The sequence below is a fragment of the Zootoca vivipara genome, chromosome 2 (assembly GCF_963506605.1).
Source record: "Zootoca vivipara chromosome 2, rZooViv1.1, whole genome shotgun sequence".
Lineage (NCBI taxonomy): Eukaryota > Metazoa > Chordata > Lepidosauria > Squamata > Lacertidae > Zootoca > Zootoca vivipara.
Window position 1 is genome coordinate 19,661,503 of NC_083277.1, and position 24,331 is coordinate 19,685,833.

The 24,331-nt window shown below is 47.6% G+C and overlaps 1 protein-coding gene across 2 annotated transcripts in view; it reads right to left on the bottom strand.

The window, feature by feature from the left end:
• Positions 1 to 24,331, bottom strand: part of CAMK1 (calcium/calmodulin dependent protein kinase I) — a 54,229-nt gene that overhangs the window by 14,573 nt on the left and 15,325 nt on the right. For both annotated transcript variants that reach the window (XM_060271243.1, XM_060271244.1), the window contains exons 3-5: positions 18,879 to 19,010; positions 8,668 to 8,742; positions 8,348 to 8,486 (exon numbers count right to left, since the gene is read on the bottom strand). In XM_060271243.1, the coding sequence (XP_060127226.1) occupies positions 8,348 to 8,486; positions 8,668 to 8,742; positions 18,879 to 19,010 (346 nt within the window). The remainder of the gene's footprint in view (positions 1 to 8,347; positions 8,487 to 8,667; positions 8,743 to 18,878; positions 19,011 to 24,331) is intronic.

The window sequence follows — 24,331 nt, forward strand, 5'->3', positions numbered from 1 at the left end:
AGCCGACAGACTGCTAAACTTGGTGCATTCAAAGCTCAATGCAAAATAATAAAGAAGCCAATAGCAATTATTTCTGAAAAGAACACACAACTAATTCTTTCTTTCTTTTATTATTTTACCACCACAGGGTGCGTATTTCCGTGAACAGCAAAAAAATCTCAGAGAGCAAAAATTATATGGATGCATAACCAGAGACACACCCAAGTGATCCATTTACTCTTTGATCCCTCAGCATATACAGCAGGGGAGAGGAACAAAAAGTGTCCAACCCCCTGCGGTAAACTTGGACAGGCAAAACCACACACCTGTCAGTCACCTGACATCATATGGTATCAGGGGACTGAAACTTCCACCCCTGGAAAGGAAGTATCAGGAGGGCATTCGTAAGTGTGCTTCTTATTCTTCCTCTGCAGATTTCAGCTTAAATTCTCACACTTGAAATTATCTGATGTTCAAAGAATTTACATATTTCTCAGAGCCAAAAAAATTGGCAAGTAGGATTGATGCTATCTGGACATTGAAAGAATTATCAGGAAGGATAGAGGAGGTAACAATTTTACCAAAGACGATCTCGGACCACAACCCAGTTTCGCTGAAAATAAAACCAAATTGGACAACCGGAATACGTAGATGGAAATTAAATGAATCACTATTAAAAGATAATAGAGGGGGGAAGGTATTAAAAGAGTATTTCGAATTGAATAATGGGAAACAAACAGATATTAAGACAATATGGGATGCGGGAAAAGCGGTCATTAGAGGCTATTTTATAAAACAAAATGCGATAGTGAAAAGCGTAAATGGAAATGGAAAAATTAAATTGCTAAAGGAAATAAGGAAAAAAGAAAAGGAATTAAACAAATAACCAACAAATGGAAAAATTAAAGAAGAAATCAAATTACTACGATCAGAATACACAACGAAGATAGAGCAAGAAATAGAAAGAAATATGAGATTACATAAGCAAAACGATTTCGAATTTGCAAACAAACCAGGAAGGTATATGGCAGGCATCCCCAAACTGCGGCCCTCCAGATGTTTTGGCCTACTACTCCCATGATCCCTAGCTAACAGGACCAGTGGTCGGGGAAGATGGGAATTGTAGTCCAAAACGTCTGGAGGGCCGAAGTTTGGGGGTGCCTGGTATATGGCATGGCAATTAAAAAGAAGAAGATCTGAAAAGCAAATAAACAGAATTGAAGTAGGTGAGGAATATATAGATGACTCCAAGAAATCACCTGAACTTAGGTGCAGGATGGGTGGTTTGCCCCAAAGTGTCCTGAAAGGCCAAGCTCAGAAGCCTGGCAGGCCAAGTTCCCCACCAATGATATACATCGTGAACAGAAGAGAAGACCTTAAGGGCGCACTGAGAGCACTATGCTCAAGCCCGATGCATCAAATAATGAGGGGCTTCTTCAGCACCAGCTGTTCTAAACTCTTCAAAGGATCACTAGAACAAATGCCCATCACTTGAAAGTCCCAACACAAGCAAATCGAAAGGTAGCCCTTTTTCACCCATACGAAAATCTGCACAATCTATATTAGAGAAATACATATATAAGACCAACCAAAAATGTCACAGAATAGTGTGCATGCTATTGGTGACAGAACTTGGAAAGCTTGCACACTGCTTTGTGACATTTGGTTGGCCTCTACTGCCTTAGCATGGATCTACTGAGAACCATTTTTTCCCTGTTGGGTGATGAATTCAGGAATAATTCAATGCATGTGTGTTCTTTTGGCCATGGTCGCACAACCACATCCTCACATGTCTCAAAGTGAACATTTGCTTCTCCCATTGCTTGCCCACTTGGATTAGCACATAGGGTTTTGAAACTGAAACTTAAGATGTCTCATAAGAGCTTAAGAACCACCTGCTGGATCAGGCCAATGGCCCATCTTGTCCACCATCCTGTCTTCACCATGGCCAACCAGATATCTGTGGCAAACCCAGAAGCAGGACTAACAAGGGCACTGTTTCTTTCTGCAGTTTCCAGCTATTCAGAAACATTACTGCCTTAGCCATCATCTCCTCAGCTTTCTATTTGGGTTTGGGCTTCCATTTCAGCATCTACGCATCATGAACTCTGTGTTCTAGGGCAATTGAGATTTTGGGGGGAAACTATCCCCAAACCTGATGTCCTGGACACTGGACGAATCAATACAACCACTTGAGCAGCCGCTGAGTTCTAATGAAGTACAGAAGGTGTACTTAAAAACCCAACGATAGCACAGAGTTCAGATTCCTGTTTTCCACAGGGCAAGGCTGGCTTTACTAGGAAGCAGTTGCTTTGAACAGAAGATTCCAAAACGGATGAAGTTTTTTGGCCTTCAAGCCCTATCCCTGTACGACACTTAAATATCAATGGCTGGCACAACTACAAGGATGTAACCACAAAGGATTAGATAAGGATTGGCTCCCAGAACCAAAACAGGCTGAGATTTTTCAAGCTGCAAAACAGGTCTGAATGCCCAAAGGAAACGGATAAGGGTGGTATTTATAATAAGGGTGGACTTCTGCTAAAGGACAATTTTTCTCAGATGGCAACTTGGCACCGTTTCACACCCAAATGTGAGTCTATGCAGTGGCTTCTCAGATGCTGCTCTGTACCACAGGAAAAAAAGCAGCCCATCCATTTTCCCAGGACACAGAAACATGCACAATTGGAAAGTTTGCAATAAGGCAATTGGTCAAAATCTGCTGCACGGACTGGCAGAGGACCAGGAGAGGTTACTAAATGAGATCAGTACAGTAATGGCAAACAAGCTTCTATGAAAGCTGGCTTCTTTGGCACTGCCAGCCTTCCTTTGTGGCACCATGCATTGGGCAGTACATATTGTGCTCTAGGGTGCACTCTTAGTTCATTTGGGGCTCCAATGAGGCCCAGACAGGCATATTCCAAGAACTGAGCATGCACCCTAGAATTCTCCACATTAGGCAGAGTGTAGGACAGAGTACAGCAAGGTGCTGGAGCACAGAGATGAACAGCCACCAAATTTGTTGCTCATCCCTCTTTTGCTGAATGATCCCAGGAGCGCTATACTGGGAATAATTGTTCTCTCTTTGTCCTGAGCCAGCCGAGCTGAAAAGAGCCAGTCTCTCCTCCCCACTCGCTAGCTGCAACAACACCCCGATTTGTATTTTTCATAGCTGGAGCTAGCAACAACATATGGTGGTAAAGACGTTCTGCCTCAAAAGGCAAAGAGCAAGTAAGGTCAGGAAGGAGACTTCCTCAATTGAGCCATGAACCGTGTTTGTGACCCGACTTCTGGAAGAAAACAGGAAGCGAAACTGTGCCATGCATTCTGTAAAATAAAATTAGGTGAACAGCAGTATGTATGTACATATGTAAGCACACAGTTGCCAAGCTCACAGGGGAATCAAAACACATCCAGAAGAGCAATCATCTATTGGCACAGTTTCGTTCAAAACAGTGCCAGCCTAAATCATTGGGTAGGTATAGATGCCCAGGCCAACAATTAAATGTGCCTGTGTTGCATTTTCTAGGCAATTTCCCACTCACATACATATATTGAATTTGATGGTGTTGTGGTCACTGTTCCCAGGAGGGTCCTCTTTTTGACTTGGAAAACAACCGCACCCTGCACTCCTTTCCCATAGAATTCTTTCTACAGATTTAAAATCCATGGATTATAAGTATTCAATTGTTTCTAATATTCCCACTGTGTCCTATTCTCTTTTTAATACTGCACACACTTAACTCACTTCAATCTGAGGTCTTCAGAATTGGCCTAAAGAAGAATTCCCTTTTTATGTACCACTAAGTCTCTACCTCCATCATTCTGCCTGAACACTGAGGTCCAGCACCGAGGGCCTTCTGGCGGTTCCCTCGTTGCGAGAAGCCAAGTTGCAGGGAACTAGGCAGAGGGCCTTCTCGGTGGTGGCGCCTGCCCTGTGGAACGCCCTCCCAACAGATGTCAAAGAGGAAAACAACTACCAGACGTTTAGAAGACATCTGAAGGCAGGGAGGCTTTTAATGTTTAATAGATCATTGTGTTTTATTTTTCTGTTGGAAGCCACCCAGAGTGGCTGGGGAAACCCAGCCAGATGGGTGGGGTATAAATAAATTATTATTATTATTATTATTATTATTATTATTATTATTCCTTTAGGATTTTTCCTATGCTATTTTTGACTACTTGAACGGCTCTCCGTTGTCTCTGCATGTTGATTATATCAACTTGTATCCTGTCCTCAACTTGGAGGGCATAGAACCATTTCCACCATGGCCACGGGACCAGTTATCCCAGAATCAGAACTTCTCTAAGGGACAAAATCAACATGTTGCAAGAGCAGTGGACTCTTCTAATGTTTCTGGGAGTTTAATCCCACCTTCCTACATCAATTCTCTGGTACAAAATCACTCTCTCCACATAGCTTCCTGAAGTTGCTCTTGAACACAGGGGGGGGGGGGTTGTGGGGTATTCTGTATTCTGAAATATGTCACTGACAAAATAACAGTGTACTTCCAGTGGATTTATACCGGACCATCCACACATCATCCTGCTTTGTAAATTGTTATGCAACGCTTCCCTGGCGTTACCACGCTATTGCCATCTGGAGGGGCAATCCTGTGCTATAGGGCAAGAAAAGAGGGAAAGAATAAAGCCCAGGAAATTTGTGGCATAAGAAGTTACAGGATATCAGCAGGACGTTACGCGACACGCACCGGCTGGAAATGAAGTGTTATGTCTGCCCCAAAACGTTTACAGGCAGGTAATAACAGTATTGAAAGCAAGATCATGTATAACCGCCCCAAAATCTGCAGAAGAAGAAGAGGCTCACAGGGTGAAATGCAGACAAGCACAATAAATGAACGTCCACTTGCCCCTCCACAGCTAGGAGGAGGAATTATTTGCATCAGCGAATGGAGGTGGGAAAGGCGGCTATAATCTCCCTCCTCTTCATTGCAGCCCCAATTCAGTTTTTCCTCCTTGCCTCCAAGGCTGCTTACTTTTCTTTTCTTTTAAAGCAATTTATTAAGTTTTCCAAATAAACACATTAAAGACAGTAAACAAAACAAACATTCAAAAACAAATACAACACACATGTCAGAGGGCCTGGTATGGCTACTCTAGAGTAACGACTCCAGCATGGTCTTTTAAGGCTTTTATTAAGTGCTGACTATTTACAGTGTTCAGAGCAATGAAAATGCATCCTTAAGGTGAGGTGTCAGAACTCCCGAATGGCGATTGGCGCGTTTTCTTCCAGCACCACAACTTTGGCAGACCCAACCTCTTCCCCCTACGTTTGCGTCGCAATTCGGGAGTTGGGGGGATTGGCCTCCCCCCCCCCCCGTGCGTCCAACTTCCTGTCCCACCTGAGGCATGGGCTCCACAACCCTGCCTGAGCCTCGGACACCACTTCCTGACTCTCCGCTGGAGGCAGAGCTCTCCTTACTCTCTCCAGCGCTTGGGGATGGGCTGGAACTTAAGATGGGAGGGACTTCCCTGTATCCCTCGTCCCTCACAACACACAATTATCTTTTTAACAATTATTACCAAATCTCTCATTCCCAATGCTCTGCCGAGCTTGACTTCCCTCCCTCCCCTCATTTGGTTTTCTTTTCAACTCTTATCTCGCAGTTCCTTTATTCCAACCATTTAAAGTCAATTTGTAGGATTTATTTCAGTCCTGCAAGTGTCTTTAAACTTCTACAGTTCTTTTCCATATAGTCCACAAATTTACTCCAGTCTTTTTGGAACCTTGTTTCCCCCTGGTTCCGGATCCTGCTAGTCAGTCTTGCTAATTCCGCATAGTCTATCATTTTTGTCTGCCACTCTTCAATCGTCGGTAAATCCTGAGTTTTCCATTTTGGGGCTAACAAAGTCCTAGCCGCGGTTGTCGCATACAAAAATATTATATAGTCCTCCTTTGCAATCTCTTGTCCAATAAGTCCTAGTAAAAATGCCTCAGGTTTTTTGGGAAAGATATACCTAAGAATCTTTTTCAGTTCATTATATATCATTTCCCAAAATCTTTTAACTTTTTCGCATTTCCACCACATATGAACCTCCAAGGCTGCTTTCAAGGGACAGGAAAGAGATTGAATCAAAAACGACTGGTGTCACATGTTGTTTAGGTCTTAAGCCACAAGACAGTGGAGGAAGTAAGCACTTAATACTTGACAAGTAAATACAAAAGCTGTATTTTTAGTTTAAGGTACCTAAAGAAGATTAGGGACAAGAGTAGTCAAGATGCTCTTCACCCCAACTAGCAAATGAATAGCAGGTATGGGGTGCCCTCGTATCTTGGACTGAGGCTTTGGCACGGGGTAAGGGGGGGCCTTTGCCCCCTGCTGCGGTCCCAGTCCAGACTGGACATGGGATGGGATGGGAGGAGGCAAACAGAAGCTTTCCTTCCAACTCGTGGAGAGGGGGGGTATGGGGCTCCCAATCTGAATTGGAGCAGCAGCAAGAGACAAAGGATTAAAGCCCCCAAACTATGCCATACTTGGGACCCTCGTATCGGCTTGGGACCCTCTCTCCTGGTATGCCCCGCAGAGGACCTTAAGGTCCACAAACAACAATATCCTGGAGATCCCGAGCCATAAGGTGGCTAGATTGGTCTCTACTAGGGCCAGGGCCTTTTCAGTATTGGCCCCAAACTTGGTGGAACGCTCTTTCACTTGGAGACCAGGGCACTGCGGGATTTGTCATCTTTCCGCAGGGCCTGCAAGACAGAGCTGTTCCGCCTGGCCTTTGGGTTGGACTCAGTCTGATCCCTGTGTTTTTCCTCCCTCATGGCTTGGATTTATGGACTACTTAAAATGAGGCTGCATTTTAAATTTTAATATTGTATTTTAATATGTATTTTAATTAATTGCTTTTTATGTTTTATTGTAATTTTATTGGTGTGAGCTGCCCTGAGCCCGGTTCTGACTGGGGAGGGCGGGGTATAAATAAAAATATTATTATTATTATTATTATTATTATTATTATTATTATTATTATTAAAGGGCAGAGGAACCAGAGACCAAATAGCAAACATGCGCTGGATTATGGAGAAAGCTAGAGAGTTCCAGAAAAACGTCTACTTCTGCTTCATTGACTATGCAAAAGCCTTTGACTGTGTCGACCACAGCAAACTATGGCAAGTTCTTAAAGAAATGGGAGTGCCTGATCACCTCATCTGTCTCCTGAGAAATCTCTATGTGGGACAAGAAGCTACAGTTAGAACTGGATATGGAACAACTGAGTGGTTCAAAATTGGGAAAGGAGTACGACAAGGTTGTATATTGTCTCCCTGCTTATTTAACTTATATGCAGAATTCATCATGCGAAAGGCTGGACTAGATGAATCCCAAGCCGGAATTAAGATTGCCGGAAGAAATATCAACAACCTCAGATATGCAGATGACACAACCTTGATGGCAGAAAGTGAGGAGGAATTAAAGAACCTTTTAATGAGGGTGAAAGAGGAGAGCGCAAAATATGGTCTGAAGCTCAACATCAAAAAAACCAAGATCATGGCCACTGGTCCCATCACCTCCTGGCAAATAGAAGGGGAAGAAATGGAGGCAGTGAGAGATTTTACTTTCTTGGGCTCCTTGATCACTGCAGATGGTGACAGCAGTCACGAAATTAAAAGACGCCTGCTTCTTGGGAGAAAAGCAATGACAAACCTAGACAGCATCTTAAAAAGCAGAGACATCACCTTGCCGACAAAGGTCCGTATAGTTAAAGCTATGGTTTTCCCAGTAGTGATGTATGGAAGTGAGAGCTGGACCATAAAGAAGGCTGATCGCCGAAGAATTGATGCTTTTGAATTATGGTGCTGGAGGAGACTCTTGAGAGTCCCATGGACTGCTAGAAGATCAAACCTATCCATTCTTAAGGAAATCAGCCCTGAGTGCTCCCTGGAAGGACAGATCGTGAAGCTGAGGCTCCAATACTTTGGCCACCTCATGAGAAGAGAAGAATCCTTGGAAAAGACCCTGATGTTGGGAAAGATGGAGGGCACTAGGAGAAGGGGACGACAGAGGACAAGATGGTTGGACAGTGTTCTCGAAGCTACGAACATGAGTTTGACCAAACTGCGGGAGGCAGTGCAAGACAGGGGTGCCTGGCGTGCTATGGTCCATGGGGTCACAAAGAGTCGGACACGACTAAACGACTAAACAACAACAACAACATACCAAGGTCTTCGTCCAGACTGCAGCAGAGGGAAAAGTGCCAGCTCTTTTTCTTTTGGAAAGCCATCCAAGCAACTGCTAATAGGATGAATTGTCTAGTCCGGCCTTCAGCAATCAGACATCTGTGCAAATGCACATCTTAACCCTGAGGCGGCTTCGACAGAAACCCCCGCACAGGTACATGCCCCTACCTTGAGGTCACGGTGTACGATGCCCATGTCATGCAGGTATTTGACAGCGTCAAGGATCTGCCGGATGAGTTGGCTGGCATCTCGCTCCGTGTAAAACCCCTTCTCCACAATCCTGTCAAAGAGCTCCCCACCTGAGACCCTACATTGGGGTGGAACAACACAGGTGAGGCCTGCTCTCCTAAAGAGACCCCTTCAGGAAGAGGGTGGTCAGGGTGAGCTCTGCCCACAAGCTCCACCAATGCTGCCAGGCTGTGCCAAGAGGCTCCCCCCCCCCCGCCACCCATAGCTGGGTCTCCTCTAATTCCCAGCATTCAACTCACAGCTGCATGATGAGGTAGAGATGTCCCCCGCTCTCATAGATGTCATCCAGAGCCACAATATTGGGGTGCTTGATCCTGCAAGAGAAAGAGAAGCTCCTTCAGCAAGAAAACAATGTGGAGGTCCGTGAATTATCATCACTCTGCCTTGTTTAGCCTGAAAGGCTTGCTTCCCAGCTTCTTCTGTCAGGCAAGGCTATTTTCGCAGACCCCATGGCAGAGGCGACTTATGCAGGGGTTACTTTCCGCCCTGCCCATAAGCGATATGAGCATGTGGGGAGCACCCTCTAAACCAGGCATAGGCAAACTCGGCCCTCCAGATGTTTTGGGACTACAACTCCCATCATCCCTAGCTAACAGGACCAGTGGTCAGGAATGGTGGGAATTGCAGTCCCAAAACATCTGGAGGGCCGAGTTTGACCGTGCCTGCTCTAAACACCTGTTTTTACATGCTCTTTTTCTTTTATTCAGTCCCTTTGCCTCCAGATCGCCAGAGAGGGCAAGGGAACAGCACATCCGAGCCCACTGCAATACAGCTTGCTGCCCAACAGCTGTTGAGCAGGGTAGTGCGGTAGCAGCGAGAGTTCCCTGTGCCATTTTGGAACCCATAGGTGTGGGTTGGTGGGTTTTTTTTTTTAAAGCATTTTAAACATTTATTTCTGGCCTGTGGCTCACTGACATCCTCTTTGGGCTCTGGGGAGGGTCTCCTCGTGAGCCAGAAGAACTTTCCAGCTCTCTCCCGGCACTTCCAAGTTTGAGACGAATTATTTATTTCGCAGTGGTGCACGTGGTTGAGCACAAATAAATCATGCGCATGTGGGGAGTTGCCTGTTCCTTCGTTCCAAAACCAAGGGGTGGGGGTCCAGGTGGCAACTCCCATCATAGCTGCCAAGTTCGGGCTTGAGAAATAAGGGACTGGACCGGAAGTAGCAGGCAGGAAGTAGCGCTGCCGCCATTTTGGAACTGGGCGGAGCATGCTCAGAAGCTACTTTTGATGCTGCTCTGCCCTGTTCCAAAATGGCCGCCGCACCAGAAGTCGCGCTGCAGCCATTTTGGAACTGGGCAAAGCAGCATCAAAAGTTGCTTCTGAGCATGCTCCGCCCAGTTCCAAAATGGCCACCGCGCCACAATAAACCGGGGAAAAACAAAAAAATCCGTTTTTTCGGCTGGGAACAGGGGGTTTCCCGGGGAATACGGGAGACTTGGCAGCTATGACTCCCATCCATTTTATTCCTAGTGTTAGCCACAACCAGCACCAGCTGTGCAATATCGTTTCTCCCAAGGGTCTCCACTGTACAACTTGGGTGGGACCCTTTTGGCCCTCCATATGTTGTTGGACTCAAACTTCCACCGCTCCCAGAGAGCACAGGCAATGGTCAGGGATGATAGGAGTTGTAGTCCAGCAATATTGGGAGGCCAAACAGAGGTTTCCTCATGCTGCTTGAGGGGAACACAGGCTGACAAGTTACTTTAAAAAGAGAGAGATAATGTCCCCGTGATAAGCTAGTTGCTGTGCGACAGAGATATGAAACAAACAGTCCCCGGAATCAAATCTTGCCTCTGCTGTGAACCCAGCAGGTGCCCTTAAGCAAACTACTGCTCTCAGCCTCAGGCCACTGCCCCACAAACACACACACACAGAGAGAGATCTACAATAAGGGAATAACAGCAAAATCTACATTGCAGGGTTGTTGTAAGGATTCCCGAGCTAATGTATGTGAAGTACTTGATTGAAGAAACGTATGGGAAGGGTTAAATAAATTATATATATATATATATATATATATATATATATATATATATATATATATATATATATATAACATACTGGAAAGAATGAGCACACAAGCCAGAAACAGCTATTTAAATATATATGGAAGAACGAAAGAAACAAGCAATACAGTGGTACCTCGGTTTATGAACACAATTGGTTCTGGAAGTCTGTTCATAAACTGAAGCGTTCATAAACTGAAGCGAACTTTCCCATTGAAAGTAATGGAAAGTGGATTAATCCGTTCCAGATGGGTCTGCGGCGTTCGTAAACCGAAAATTCGTAAACCGAGGTGTTCATAAACCGAGGTTTCACTGTATATTTTTTAAAGAAATGCAGGGTATTGCCACACAGACCAGTTTGCAGGCAGGAGGTGGAGCTTTGTTTTTAAGGGGGCTTAAAATGAGTGGTTCGGCTTCAGAAGATTTAAAAAACAAACAATTTTGTAAAGGTACCGATCTGCGCCACTCACTTGTGCTGTCACTGGTAGGAGTCAAGAAGAACCTATAGGAGGGGAGACTCGTGAAAATTCATAGGGGGTTGTGGGTGATCTACACACTTAAATGTGCAGCCATTGTTTTTGGTGACAAAGGAAAGTCAAGTCCTCCTTCAGTGCTGAAATAATAATGTATAGCAATTTGGTATAAAAGAAAGAAAAGAAAGAAAGAAAGAAAGAGGAGGTGGAATTCAACATAGCGGTAAGTGGGGCTTACATGCATAGAACAAGGTCCATTAGTGCAATGGGAATTCCCTCCCTTCCAAGCAATCCCTAAACCTTCTCTGGGGTTCCCCCCACAGAGCAGCTTTGGGGGGGCACAAAGGAGGAGGAGGGACAGGGATTCCTGTTGTGCAAGTAGACCTCTTTCCTTGCACACAACAGCTTGGATGAATCCCACCCAGAGGAAAATAATGAAAGGAAACCAGTAATCGAAGCCTCTCAACATCACACACAGACACACACACACACACACGGGCAAAAGCCGACATTAAGGCAGCAATTAAAGGACAAGGGAAAGTCATCAGTGATCCCACTGAGCCGTGCTCAAGAGGAAGTGGCGAAAGTAGCAGAAGTGATCAGCAGGAAGCTTTCAATTAAAGTCACCCCAAAAAGGCTCAACAGCACTGGTCAGGCTGTTGCTGGGGTTTTCGCTCTATATATACTATATTTGCACTAGTATTAAAAAACAAAGCAAGTCTGGGAAAAAAGAAAGCCATGGGACTGCAGCAATTGGGGAATGATGTCATCTGGAAGCTACCTTAACACCCATATCACATTCTAGAGCTGATTTTTATTAGTAGGAGACAGACGGTCACTTTTTATGTGTACAGGAGCTCTTTCCTTTAACCTCGCCTCTTCCCTACCCTTCCACCTTAAGCAGGAGAGTCACTATTGAAACGGGTTCTTTGAGAAATCACTCACTAGTTCCTGGAAAATATTTCCTTTAAGTGAGCTTCCCAGTTTCAATGGTCCACATTATGGTCATTGATCAGGCATCCCCAAACTTTGGCCCTCCAGATGTTTTGGACTACAATTCCCATCATCCCTGACCACTGGTCCTGTTAGCTAGGGATCATGGGAGTTGTAGGACAAAACATCTGGAGGGCCGCAGTTTGGGGATGCCTGGTCATTGATGTTGGGCTGGTTGGGAGAACCTGCCTTCGTTTCGTTGGACCTGACACCCCAGAACTCATAGCTTTGGACCCAGAAATCCTGTGGCCCAGGGTTGTTGCCAAGGCACAAATTTACATATAATTTGTATGTGCTCATGTATGTATATAATATGCCTCTGAGTAACTTAGAATGGCAGATAGCTGGGGGGTCTCACGAGCATCGTGCCCTGCATTATATGCCCATCAACCCCAGCCAGCAAATGGTCAAGGATGATGGGCATCGGAGTTCAGCCACGTGTGGAGGGAACTCGGTTTTCCACCCCTGTACTAAGAGGATGGGAAGTGCAGGTTCCAACTCTGTAATGGAGACTCCAGGTGTGGCAGCCACCTCTCCTGAATTTCCCTCTCCAATGCTCGTGACAGAGGTCATAGATTAGTTGCCCTCGCTGAACATGAGAGAGTCGCAGGAACAAAAACGTGGCATGCTCTGGGCACAAGGAGACACTGCACAGTGCCAGCCAGCACTATTTTCAGAAAGGCTGATATCCCAGGCCCAGATATCAGTTGTAGGAAATTACGCGCCCATGCACGCAATGCAAAGAGCTGTTGTCACGTGATCAGGCTGGCAGGCCACATGTACCGTGTTTCCCCTTTTTTAAGACACCGTCTTATAACTTTTTTTCCTCAAAAAAACACAGGGTGGCTTATTTTTGGTGGGATGTCTTATTTTTTTATTATGGTTTTTATTACCTTACGGTCTCCTTGGCCGGGTCAGGCCGCTGGCTCAGGGTGCTGCTGGGCACTGCACACGGCGCTGCTGGGCTCTGTCCTACCTGACAAGGCTGTTGTATGTATTAGAACAATACAATGTATGCAAAAATATAGTTTGTTAAGGGTTGGCTGGGAACTGTAAATTTTTGAGGAGCAAACTTCTGTATAATGCCCAGAATTCTTTGAGGGAAAGCAAGTTCTTTGAATGTGCATGAGATTTGAGTTAACGCTGCAGTCTACTTTTGCAGTGGGAAGACTTTCCTAGGAAATAAAGGTCAGACAGAAATCTGTCTATTTTCTGCTGATGTAGCTTTTCTCTCATTTATCTCTATCACCTACCAGTAAAGCAGAGGATATGCTGTTGACAGGATGGGCGTATGGGGGAAAAAAGAGAGAGAAGAAGAAAGGGGCAAGGGCGCTTCTGGGTGCTCCGAGCTGCTGAGCACTCGGTGCGCTCCAGCAGCTGGTTCCGGGTGCCGGGATGGCAGGGCGCTCCGCCTGGCGCTGCTGCGCGCTCAGCGATGCTGCGTGTTTGGCGCTGCAGCAGCGGCGGTTCTGGGCGGCAGGGAGGAAGGCTCCTCGGCCAGGCTCGGCAGAGGCCCGGCCGCTGGTTCAAGGGCTCCGCTCAGCACTGCCGCGTGCTACGAGCGCTCGGCGATGCTGCGTGCTTGGCGCTGCAGCCGCCGCCGCTTCCAGGCGGCGGGGTGGAAGGCTCCTCGGCCGGGCTCAGCAGAGGCCCGGCCGCTGTTTCAGGGGCTCCGCTCGGCGCTGCTGCGCGCTCCGAGTGCTGGGCGATGCCGCGTGCTCGGCGCTGCAGCAGCCGCCGGTTCCGGGCGGCAGGATGTACCGTAAGGCTCCTCGGCCAGGCTCAGCAGAGGCCCGGCCACTGTTTCAGGGGCTCCGCTCGGCGCTGCTGCAGCCGCCGGTTCCGGGCGGCGGGATGTAAGGCTCCTCGGCCAGGCTCAGCAGAGGCCCGGCCGCTGTTTCAGGGGCTCCGCTCGGCGCTGCTGCGCGCTCCGAGTGCTCGGCGATGCCGCGTGCTTGTCGCTGCAGCAGCCGCCGGTTCCGGGCGGCGGAATGTAAGGCTCCTCGGCCAGGCTCAGCAGAGGCCCAGCCGCTGTTTCAGGGGCTCCGCTCGGCGCTGCTGCGCGCTCCGAGTGCTCGTCGATGCTGCGTGCTTGGCGCTGCTGCAGCCGCCGGTTCCGGGCGGCGGGATGTAAGGCTCCTCGGCCAGGCTCAGCAGAGGCCCGGCCGCTGGTTCGGGGGCTCCGCTCAGCACTGCCGCGCGTTCCGAGTGCTCGGCGATGCCGCGTGCTCGGCGCTGCAGCAGCCGCCGGTTCCGGGCATTGGGATGTAAGGCTCCTCGGCCAGGCTCGGCAGAGGCCCAGCCGCTGGCTTGGGCGCTCCGCACGCTTGCTGCTGCAGCAGCAGCCAGTTCCAGGCCCCGAGCTGGCAGGCATGGGGGTACGTCTTATTTTCGGGGTATGTCTTACATTTTACAAATGTTTAAAATTGCTGCCCTGGCTTACTTTATGACTACGTATTAAAAAGGGGGAAACACGGTATGAGGGGAGAGATTCCCTGCACATAGGGCGCACACATGCGCAGACCTCTCTGCAGCTGAACTTACACAAACCAAGGCATGCAGCATTAGCTACTCCTATTGAGGTCACATTCAGATGAGCACTCACCTTATTTCTGCCAACAGACTTGGCTCACAGCTCACAGCTATACCTTTTCAACCCTACCTATGCAGAACAGCTGGAAACTTGCTTACTTTAAAAAAAAAACGGAAATTTTGGGATCCTGAATTCCAAGCCCAAGTTCATTGCTTTTGCAGAACAAACAGTGGTAGCTCAGTTTTCGAATATCTCCGCTGACGAACGTTTCGCTTTTCGAACGTCGCAAACCCCGGAAGGAAATGCTTCGGTTTTCAAGCACACCTCGTAAGTCGAACATGCCACACAGCTTCCATATTGAGTTTTCAGATGTTTCAGGACTTGAAGAGTCTTCCAGAACAGATTACGTTCGACACCTGAGGTACCACTGTATATACATTTTGCAAGAGCAAAGCAAATCCTGAGTTGTGCATGGCTATATGCATGACATCCAGAAATATGAAAAGTGTTGCGTTGGCACATGAAAACGGGACATGGATAAGCTATGGTCCCTTCCATGCATCTACAGCAGCTCCTTAGATTCAGGTTGAACCAATTTGGCCGCCTAGCCCAGAACTTTCAACACAGGATCTCTTAGCTCTGCTAACTGAGGACCAAGCTTATTGTGATGGAGTAGTTATGTGTATTCACTGAGGCCACTGGTCTATCTAGACGGCATCTGTCATGGATGTTTTAGTTGAGATGCCTGCATTGCGGGGGGTCAGACTAGATGACCCTCAGGGTGCCTCCAACTGTGCGATTCTAGGATTCTATGAAATCAGTATACAGTGGTCCCTTGGTTCTCAAACTTAATCCACCACCCTTCTGGGTGATCCCCCCTCCCCATCCCCACCCCTCCCCACCCCTTCTCTACATAAGTGCCTGGAAACTTCCATTTCACTGTATCTGAAGAAGTGTGCATGCACACGAAAGCTCATACCAAAATAAAAACTTAGTTGGTCTTTAAGGTGCTACTGAAGGAATTTTTTTATTTTACTTCGATCCAGACCAACACGGCTACCTACCTGTACCCTTAATCCATTACGGAAGTCCATTCCAAAACCAAAGCGTTCCAAAACCAAGGCGCGCTTTCCCATAGAAAGTAATGCAAAACGGATTAATCCATTCCAGACATTTGAAAACAACCCCTAAAACAGCAATTTAACATGAATTTTACTATCTAACGCAGTGATGGCGAACCTATGGCACACGTGTCAGACATGACACACAGAGCCCTCACTGCTGGCACGTGCCCCATCGGCCCATTTGCGCTGCTGTTGTTGTCCCCCCCCCATTTGTTCTCCCGCTCCTCCTCACGCTACAGCTTGTCTCCGCTGTTAAAAGTCGGATCCTTTTTGTTGTTGCTGCTGGTAGCCAGAGATTGGTTTTTTAACCCTTTCTGTGCTGGTTTTTCTGGCGCTTTGGCAGATGATGATTGGGTGTAACAGCGTTCATTTTTTAACTCGTTCTGTGCTGGTTTTTTTGGCGCTTTGGCAGATTATGTTGGTGCTGCATGTTAGTTCCAGCGAAGGTATTATTCGTCATTTATTTCTGTTCTCTTCCCCCCCCCAAAAAAGCGCAGCAGCTTTGGGGCAACCCCCCCAAAAGCAAAGCAACTTTTGCACCCCCCAAAAAACCTCCAAAACTTTGGTCAGCAGCTCCCCCCAAAAAGCTCAACAACTCTGGGCACTTTGTGATAAATAAGGGTTTTTTGGTTTGGTTAGGTTAAATAATTAGTTTTTGGTTTATTAAATACAGTTATATATTACAATTATACATTTTTGTTATTTAAACTATAAATATCGTGAAATTATGGGGTTTTTTTCTCAAAGTGACACACCACCCAAGTTATGCTTGGTTTTTTGGCGAATTTTGACACACCAAGCTCAAAAGGTTGCCCATCACTGATCTAACGAGACCATGGATCCATAAAAGGAAAGCAATAAACGATGTGCTGCAGTCACACAATCAACCCATCAGTAGCTGAACTGGGTTCCACACAGTCACACACAAAAAAGCCGCAAAAAGAAAAAGAAAAAAATAAATAGCAAAAATAGACAGACCTCAGTGTAACACTCAAATTGGAAGCGTCACACCCAAAACGGATCACAATTGGCTTCCGAAAAATGTTCACAAACCGGAACACTTACTTCCGGGTTTGCAGTGTTTGAGTTCCAAGTTGTTTGAGAACCAAGGTACAACTGTACTCTGCATTGACTGGCACTAGCTCCTCAGGGTTCAGATGGGGGTCTTTCACTGCCTTGCCTGGAGATGCCAGGGATTGAACCTGGGGCCTTCTGCATGCAGGCAGATGTTCTACCACTGAGCTATGGCCCCTGCCTTGCTCACATGTCAAGGTGGGGAGAGGTGATCTCTCCTAAGTCCTACAAGGGCTCGCCCAAACTTCTGCTTGTGTCGTGCCTAGAAAGCACATGTCCAAGCCATTCTCCACTTAACCACACACTTCCTAGGCATGGATCCGAGTGTCTTCCCCTTGCCCCACTTCATTTCCACAGAAACCCACTCTTTAGCTCTAAATCAGAACAAACAGCAATCCATGGGGAAACCCAAATTGCTGTTTACTCTGACTAAGCGCTAAAGAACGATTTCTCCAGCAGGTAAAGAGGAAGTGTGGCTAAGCCCTGAGACTAAGGGGGAGCTGGCTGGCTGGCTGACAATCAGTACCAGCAGAAGGTGGGCTGAGAGATTGGTGGGGGAGCAGACAAGCAGCGCCACCCCCTGGACTGGTTGTCAGGAAGAAAGCAAGAGGGTGGGGGCTGGTTAAGGGTAGATTGAGGTTTGCAGGGCACTGCTTCATCCACTCTAATGGACCAGTCTCCACTAGGTTGCCATTGGCTACGCCAGTTGGGGCCGATGGGGTCTAACAACATGTGGAAGGCTAATGGTTTCTCATTCCTGATGCAAAAACCATATAGATTTCAGCTTGGTCTGTTCCCCAACATTCCTGGTCATGCACATGAAAGCAAAACAAAAAACTGAATGAGGAAGACACGGTAGGGGGATGCTTGCATGTGTCCGAATTTGATAAATATATTACATCAGGGTGCCGGATGAAAGCACAGAGAAAACTTTGGGTTTATTCCTCATGGTCAACAAAGCCATTCTAAGCATAGGCTTTGTTGTTGTTGTTGTTGTTTAGTCGTGTCCGACTCTTCGTGACCCCATGGACCATAGCACGCCAGGCACTCCTGTCTTGCACTGCCTCCCGCAGTTTGGTCAAACTCATGTTCGTAGCTTCGAGAACACTGTCCAACCATCTTTTCTTCTGTCGTCCCCTTCTCCTAGTGCCCTCAATCTTTCCCAACATCAGGGTCTTTTCCAAGGATTCTTCTCTTCTCATGAGGTGGCCAAAGTATTGGAGCCTCAGCTTCACGATCTGTCCTTCCAGGGAGCGCTCAGGGCTGATTTCCTTAAGAATGGATAGGTTTGATCTTCTTGCAGTCCATGGGACTCTCAAGAGTCTCCTCCAGCACCATAATTCAAAAGCATCAATTCTTCAGCGATCAGCCTTCTTTATGGTCCAGCTCTCACTTCCATACATCACTACTGGGAAAACCATAGCTTTAACTATGCGGACCTTTGTCGGCAATGTGATGTCTCTGCTTTTTAAGATGCTGTCATAGGTTTTACAGGTGGCCAAGCTGCAGCCGAGAAGGTAACACCAGCCCTTGCTAGCTCATACAGTGGTACCTCGGTTTACAAACACAATTGGTTCCGGAAGTCTGTACTTAACCTGAAGCGTACTTAACCTGAAGCGAACTTTCCCATTGAAAGTAATGGAAAGTGGATTAATCTGTTCCAGACGGGTCCGCGGAATACTCAACCTGAAGTGTACTTAACCTGAGGTATGAGTGTAATTGGTTCCGGAAGTCCGTACTTAACCTGAAGCGTACTTAACCTGAAGCGAACTTTCCCATTGAAAGGAATGGAAAGTCAATTAATCCGTTCCAGACAGGTCCACAGAGTACTTAAACTAAAAATACTCAAACCGAGGCGTACTTAAACCGAGGTATGACTGTACTGGTATTGACATTTGGAGAAGGAGCAGGAAGGAAGCAGAGCCTGCAAGGAAGTTGTGTAGTTTACCAACATGTAGCTACTAACAGAACAGGAATAAGGGAGAAGGAAGACCAAGTTGCCTTTCTGTCTATCACCCCACCCCAGTGGTTCAGGTAGCTTATTGCAAGCGCCATTGCTTTGTTCTCAATGCCACACATGTGTGCCCTGGGGGTGTGAGGGTCAGCAGGGAAGGGATGGCTGTTTCCACCTTGCTCCGCTTCCCAGGGACTGTTGGACTGGAACAGAGTGAAGGACTTTTGGTTTGACCCAGCAGTGGCTGTTCTTAAAGGGAGGGGTGGGGAACAAGAGGGAGGGCCACTCACTTGTGTAGCACAGCTATCTCATTCTCGATACTGCTCTCCTTCCCTTCCAACACCTTCTTGGCGATGCACTTGATGGCTACCAGCTTCTGAGTCGACCTCTCTTCGGCCAGGACCACCTCGGAGAAGGCACCTCTGGAAAACAGGAGGGAAGGGGAGGAAAATGAGACTGTGGAGCAGGCCAGCTCAGCTCAGCAGGCGTGTCCCATTCTTAGCCAGGTATGCAGGCCCCCTAGTTCAGACGGCCTGGGGGATTCAAGGTCATCTCATAGAAGACACTCTCCGGTAGATGCAGGTGTCTATCAATAGGGGTGACCCAAAGCTGATTATTGGGGTACACATGCCCACTTCCTTATTTATCATTTTCATCTGGGATCTGGGGTCAGCACACATTTATGCTGTGTACAACCCAGAGATCTTTGGATGAAGGGTAGTATACAAATTTAATAAATAAAAATAATAAAGTCAAGTGTTTTGGCTGGAGAAAATGACTGCGGATCTTGAGACACACACACACACACGGTCACGATGCAGCAGACCCAAGCTTATTTCGGATCTCAGGAGCATCTAGTTCCTTAAGTTTTCTGACCGAGATGTGTTTTAAAGTCACGTGCAAAATAAGGAACTTGTAAGCAACTTCAACATCGGGCACAGGAATACAGCATGAATGGAGCTCCAAACAGCGAAAGCTATGGGGCGAAGCCAACCCATAAACATAGAGGGGTGTGTGGGTGTGCCCTGTCATCCTCTGACCTGACATCCTGCGAGCACCAGGCCCTCCCCATCACACCCAGCTGGATCTCTCACCCAGCCGCTGTCACCACAGCAACCTGCAGAATCTCAGCTATTTATAGGAGAGCATGTGAGAGATGGCACCGGGCTGGCAGGAGAGAATGTGCCAGGAAGAAAGGGGTGAGAGGAGGAAGGGAGGAAGCACTGGGTAAAGAATTCGGGAGAATGCGCCAGGTAGGAAGAAGACAGAGACTGGGCACACTGTGTCCCAGCAAAGGGAGGATGTGAGTTTAAAAGCAGAACCACACATGTTGCATCCGTGTAAAAGCAAACCTAGCCAAGTCCTCCAGGATCTACAGATGGATTAGAAAGGGAAAGGGATTCATAGCCTGGCACCCTGGCCACTGTCCATGCTGCCTGCAGATGATGGGAGTCGTAGTTCAGTGACATACTGGTTTCTTGGCTAGCCTTGGCTGTGCCACCTACAGAATAAGAACACAAGCTGGCAAACAAAGGGCACTATCTAGATTCCCCTCCCTGCTTATCGCTGGTTCTTGCGATTAGAGCCCTTTGGCTTTTCATCCCCATCTAGGGCAGGGGTAAAAGAGGGTGGGGAAATGGCACAGTTTCAGAGCCGAATGAGCTCCGTCTCTGGCAAGGAAGGAAAGGGTTTGTTATCTGTACAAAGCGGCACTCGGAGCCCGAGCCGAGGGAAGATGGGGAGAGGCAGGTTCTGCGAGGACAGACAGAGCTCACAACCTGCAGCCCCCCTCCCCTCCATGGCACCATATGCCACCTGGCACCATATGCCACCTGGCATTAGCCAGTGAGCCCTGTTGCCCTGCCAGAGAATCCGCCCTGCCAGCTGCTTTTTATGGTCCAGGAGAATTCGTAGGGGGATAAGGCTATCGGTGGGTACACATGATAGGTATCTACTTCCTTCACACAATCAGAGGAGGACCTGAATACCAGTTACATACATATTTGCCCATCCAACTCAGCACAATGACTAGCAGCAGCTCCCCCCAGCGCTTCAAACAAAACTCTCTCCCCGCCCTACCTGGATTGGCCAGGGTTGGAATTTGGGACCTTCTGCATATAAGCAGATATCCTAGCCCCTGAACTATGGCCCTTCCCCGAGTTGCTAGAGGAGCATCTTCAAGAGCAGGCTATTGCCCTCACGCCATGCTTGTGAGGTTCCCAGGCGCCTCTGACCGGCCACTGTAGGAAACGGGATGCTAGACTAGACCCTTCCTATGTCCTCGTGAAAAACAAAGTTGCGCCACTTCATATGATGGCTTGCGAATCCTGCTGTCCAATCTGGCTACTCCCACTTCCTCCTACCATTAAGGGGCTGTGAAGCAGAGCCTGACTCTACTAGCTCATAAGTCAAGACACACACACACACACGGCAGCTTGGCTAATTTAACAAACATAACAAAAATCTGACGCCACTGTTTTGCATTATCATTCCTCCCTAAGCATGCATTTTACCACTTTTTAAATGATCCTGGCTGAGAGTACCCCCTGAACCCCCCCCCCAAAAAAAAGGGTTGCTAAAATATATTCAGGAGCTGACTAATCTGATTTAGGGATAGGGACACGGGATCTGCAGAACATGTGATGCTTTGCATGCAAAATTTCCCTGGACCAGCCCCTAGTGTCTCTAGGAGGGCTGGGAGAGACCCACTGCCTGAAACCCTGAAGAGCTGCTGCCAGTCAGTGCTGACAATATGGTGCTAGATGGCCTGGACTTTGTATGAAGCAGGTTCCTCTGTGTTTATGTATGTGTATACAGAAGGGTTGGTAGGTGATACATTAGAGCCAAACTGCCTTGAAATACACGAGGCAGAATCACAGAATTGTAGACTTGGAGGATTCCATGAGGGTCATCTACTCCAACCCCCTGCAATGCAGGAACATTTTGCCCAAAGTGGGACTTGAACCCACGACCCTGAGATTGAGGGTCTTGTGCTCTATTGACTAAGCTGCCAGAGCAGAAATGGCAGTCCGTGACAATTCCATAAAAGGGCCAAACCGCAGTTTTTAAAAAGGATGCTTAAGATGGCCTCTTAAGGAGAGGTTTGGTGGGGAACCCCATCCGGACAGAGAGCACATTCTGCTTCGGGACCCTGCACGGCTACTTTTCCTTCAAAACACAAGTGATCAGACTCCTCTTAAAGACACCTGAAGGTGTCATTTGGCCCTAAAATGGACGCAAGATAAAACACAGTGCCTGTCCATGGCAGCAGCAATCCAAACTGGTAAATAGGGAGGGTGGCATGACTTGCCACACAGAGGCCTGCAGGAGAAGAACCCTACCCTGCAGGGATTGTGAGGAACCAGAGAAGTTTTCCTCCAGAGATTGGACGAGGGTGACCTCTCTGCGAGAGCTCTCACCTTCTAATCCTTTCTGTAATTAACACATTAATCCCGCTTAGGTGTGTTAGCCACTCTCGGGTGCTGGCCTCATTTACTTTGCGAGCCAGCCAGTCTGAGCTCCTTTGCTGCCAGGCAGCTCCACCCGAGGTGTCAAACACAGTCCTTGACCACAGGGCTAAGGTTCATTGCCCTTTATGAAGGGGGGAGGTTGCTCTACGATTCTATGATCTCAGCCCTTTCTCCCTCTCTTACTCCACAACAGGCATCCCCAAACTGCGGCCCTCCAGATGTTTTGGCCTACAGCTCCCATGATCCCTAGCTAACAGGACCAGTGGTCGGGGAAGATGGGAATTGTAGTCCAAAACATCTGGAGGGCCGCAGTTTGGGGATGCCTGTTGTGGAGTAAGAGAGGGAGAAAGGACTGAGATCATAGAATCGTAGAGCGGGAAGGGTCCCTGAGTCTCACCTAGTCCAGCTCCCTGCAGTGCAGGAATACGCAGCTGTCCCAAACGGGGACCAAACCTGCGACCTTGGTGTTATCAACACCACGCTCTAACCAACAGAGCTACGCAGTGATATCAGTTCTGGTCCTGACAGCAAATTCCTGGACCAAGCGTGTGCTCTGTGGCATTTTAAATCTTGATTCGAAGATGCCCTGTGCGTGCCATCCTTTTGCATCCGCTCCTGGTTTGTAGATCTAGAAGTTCTTCCCTCTGCCCTACATGAACCATCACCACCAGTTGCCTTGAACATATGAAAGGGCTTACCTTTTTGCCCAGGGTTTTCCCCCAACCCATAAGATTGGACCCTGCTTTTTGTGCACAAATCTCTACTTGTTTTTATTCTTTTGCACTCTTTCATTGATATTATGCTGCATTGTTGTTTTAATGGATATGGCTGTTATATTGAGAATATAAAAGAGGCTACCAGATCCGGCCAATGGCCCTTCTAGCACAGCATCCTGTTCTCACAGTAGCTGACCTATGGGAAGCTTGCAAGCTGCAAATGAAGGTAACAGCGCTCTGCCCACCCGCAATTCCTAAGCAACTGGCATTCAGAGGTGTAATGCCTCTGACAGTGGAAGTAGAAGATTGTGCCCAGTAGCTGTTGATAGTCTTCAGTGAATTTGTCTACTTCTCTTTTAAAGGTAAAGGTAAAGGTAAAGGGGCCCCTGACCATTAGGTCCAGTCGTGACCGACTCTGCGGTTGCGACGCTCATCTCGCGTTATTGGCCGAGGGAGCCGGCGTACAGCTTCCAGGTCATGTGGCCAGCATGACAAAGCCGCTTCTGGCGAACCAGAGCAGCGCACGGAAACGCCGTTTACCTTCCCGCTGGAGCGGTACCTATTTATCTACATGCACTTTGGCGGGCTTTCGAACTGCTGTGTTGGCAGGAGCTGGGACCGAGTAACGGGAGCTCACCCCATCGCGGGGATTCGAACCACCGACTTTCTGATCGGTAAGCCCTAGGCTCTGTAGTTTAACCCACAGCGCCACCCACGTCCCACTTCTCTTTTAAAGCCATTCAAATTGGATGTATCTATTGTATACACAGCACATGCGCTGTGTATGTAAATGTATGTAAATGTAAAGCAATTTAAAAAGGCTTTTAAATAAATAAATAAAACACACACACACACAATCCCCGATTAGATTCCTCAAGCACAAAGTCTTTCCATCCTTGCCTTATATCACAACCATGTTGGAAGAAAATATGGACACCTATAAGGAAGTTGGGGGGGGGGGAGAGAGAAAGGCTTTCGCTTTGTTTCTCGCCCAACAGAAAAGTTCATTCATTTCTTCTGCTGTTGCTCATGAAGACCCACACAGATAGCTGAGTTGCTTTGCATCCAATGGGTACTTGAGAAAGGAGAGGCTGAAAATAGCTATCTAGATAACAGACAGCCTTTGCCACTGCCAGACCTGAACCTTGAAAACCTTAAGGTAGCGCCTGTGAGCGTGTGCTACCTGAGGCAAAATCCCCTCCTTGCAAAAAAAGAAAAACGGGGGGGGGGTGTACTATTGACTGGCCACATACTTCAGCAGCAACCCAGGTCTCCTATCAATATTGACTGAGCCCTGTGCTAATATTTGAAGCCACAGGTTTCCATTCGCCACCTGTTGACCCACCCTTGGTACAAATTAGAGGTGGAGTGTGCCCAGCACTTTCGGAACGGGGCAGGGGAGAAGATGCTTGCCACTCACGGAGCCTGGAGCCTGCATCTCACCCTATACCTGTGTTGTAGAAGGGTGAACACCATGCACAGGTTCCATGGGTCCACAAATATACAGATGCCTTGACCTAACAGGATGCCTTGACCTAACAGGAGCCATTTTTCCCT